The sequence below is a fragment of the Panthera uncia genome, assembly GCF_023721935.1.
Source record: "Panthera uncia isolate 11264 chromosome C1 unlocalized genomic scaffold, Puncia_PCG_1.0 HiC_scaffold_4, whole genome shotgun sequence".
Classification (NCBI taxonomy): Eukaryota; Metazoa; Chordata; class Mammalia; order Carnivora; family Felidae; genus Panthera; species Panthera uncia.
This window is the reverse complement of record NW_026057585.1, coordinates 433,633-435,073: the sequence shown is the minus strand read 5'-3', so window position 1 is coordinate 435,073 and position 1,441 is coordinate 433,633. Positions and strand designations below refer to the sequence as shown.

Below are 1,441 nucleotides of genomic sequence, written 5' to 3'. Positions count from 1 at the left end.
TGGCGGCGCAGCTGTTCTTCCCTTTCCTGAAGGAGCTGTTCCTCCTCACGGAACTTTCTGTCGCGCTCCTGGCGAAGCTGTTGCTCACGTTCCCGGCGGCGCTGCTGCTGTTCCTCCTCGCCGAACTTCCTGTCTCGCCTTTTGGCTTCCTTTTGCTCTTCTCGCTCCAGCAGTTCCTCAGCTGGGAATTGCATGTCGCGCTGTTGCCGGGTCCTCTCTTTCTCTCGCGCTCTCTCATCCCGTTCATCCTGCAGGAGCCACCGATTCTGCCGGAATGGTCTGTCTCGAACCTGGGAATCTTCGAGTTGCCGGATCCTTTCTTCGTTCACTTTGCGTTTGGAGTAAACCCTGTGATTACGAACTTCATTTTCTTTTTCTGGTTGCCACTGCCATTTCAGATCGCGGCTCTGATCCTCATCCTGGAATTGCCTCTTTCTGTCCAGGCGCTGCAGCTCTTCCTCTTCCAGATACTGCCTGCCGCGCTGCTGGCGCCTCCGATCTCTTAGCAGCTGCTCTTCCTCCCTCAGCGGCTCTTCCTCCCGATATTGTCTCTCCAGCTCCTGGCGCCTCCTTGTCTTGAGTTCCTCTCGCTGCAGCTGCTCTTCCTCCCTCAGCGGCTCTCGTTGAGTTGGCTTGGCGTAGACTGTGTGGCGGCGTCTCTGGCTTTCCTCTTCTGGTTGCCACCTCCATTTTTGGTCACGGCACTGCTCCTCCCGGCGTAGCTTCCTCTCCTGATCCTCTTGGAGGCTCTGCTCCAACCGGAGCTGCTTCTCTTCCTCGAGGATCTGCTGCTCCCGCTCCCTCTCGAGTCGTTGGCGACGCTGCTCTGCCTCCTCACGCAGCAGTTCCCCATCCTGCAGTTCCTCCGCCCTCAGCTGCCTCTCCTGCTGCTCCCGCAACTGGGGCCGGGCGGAGAACCTCTGGCGGCGCCTCTCGCTCTCTTCCTCCGCCTGCCACTGCCATTTGAAGTCTCGGCGCTGCTCTTCCTCCTCCTGCAGGCGTGCCTGCTCCTCTCGGCGCAGCCGCTGCTCGCGCTCCTCCCGGAGGGACCCGGACCGGCTTGGCCACTCGGCGTCCTCCTCCCGCAGTTGCCGCTCGAGCTCCAGGCGCTGCCTCTTTTCGCGTTCCTGGCGTTGCCTCTGCTGCTCCTGCCTGCGGGGCCTGGAGTAGACCTTGCTCTGACGGGCGTCGGCCTCGCTTTCTAGCTGCCACTGCCACCTTGAGGTGCGGCTCTTGTCCCGCTCACGGGCCTCCACCTCCTCCTCAGCAGGCTGCTGCTCGTGCCTCAGCTCCTGCTGGAGCCTCTCCTCCTGCTCCCGCCTCAGCTCCTGCTCGCGTCTGTCCTGCTGCTCGCGCCTCAACTCCTGCTCCAAGCGCGGCTCCTCGCGCCTCAGCTCCTGCTCGCGCCTCTCCTCCTGCTCGCGCCTCTCCTCCTGCTCGC

The 1,441-nt window shown here is 62.7% G+C and overlaps 1 protein-coding gene across 1 annotated transcript in view; it reads right to left on the bottom strand.

The window, feature by feature from the left end:
* TCHH (trichohyalin) overlaps positions 1-1,441 on the bottom strand; it is a 5,413-nt gene that overhangs the window by 1,680 nt on the left and 2,292 nt on the right. The window contains 2 exon segments of the mRNA XM_049616237.1: positions 1-1,010; positions 1,074-1,441. The exon segment at positions 1-1,010 is cut by the window's left edge and continues 1,680 nt beyond it; the exon segment at positions 1,074-1,441 is cut by the window's right edge and continues 9 nt beyond it. Of these exon segments, the coding sequence (XP_049472194.1) occupies positions 1-1,010; positions 1,074-1,441 (1,378 nt within the window).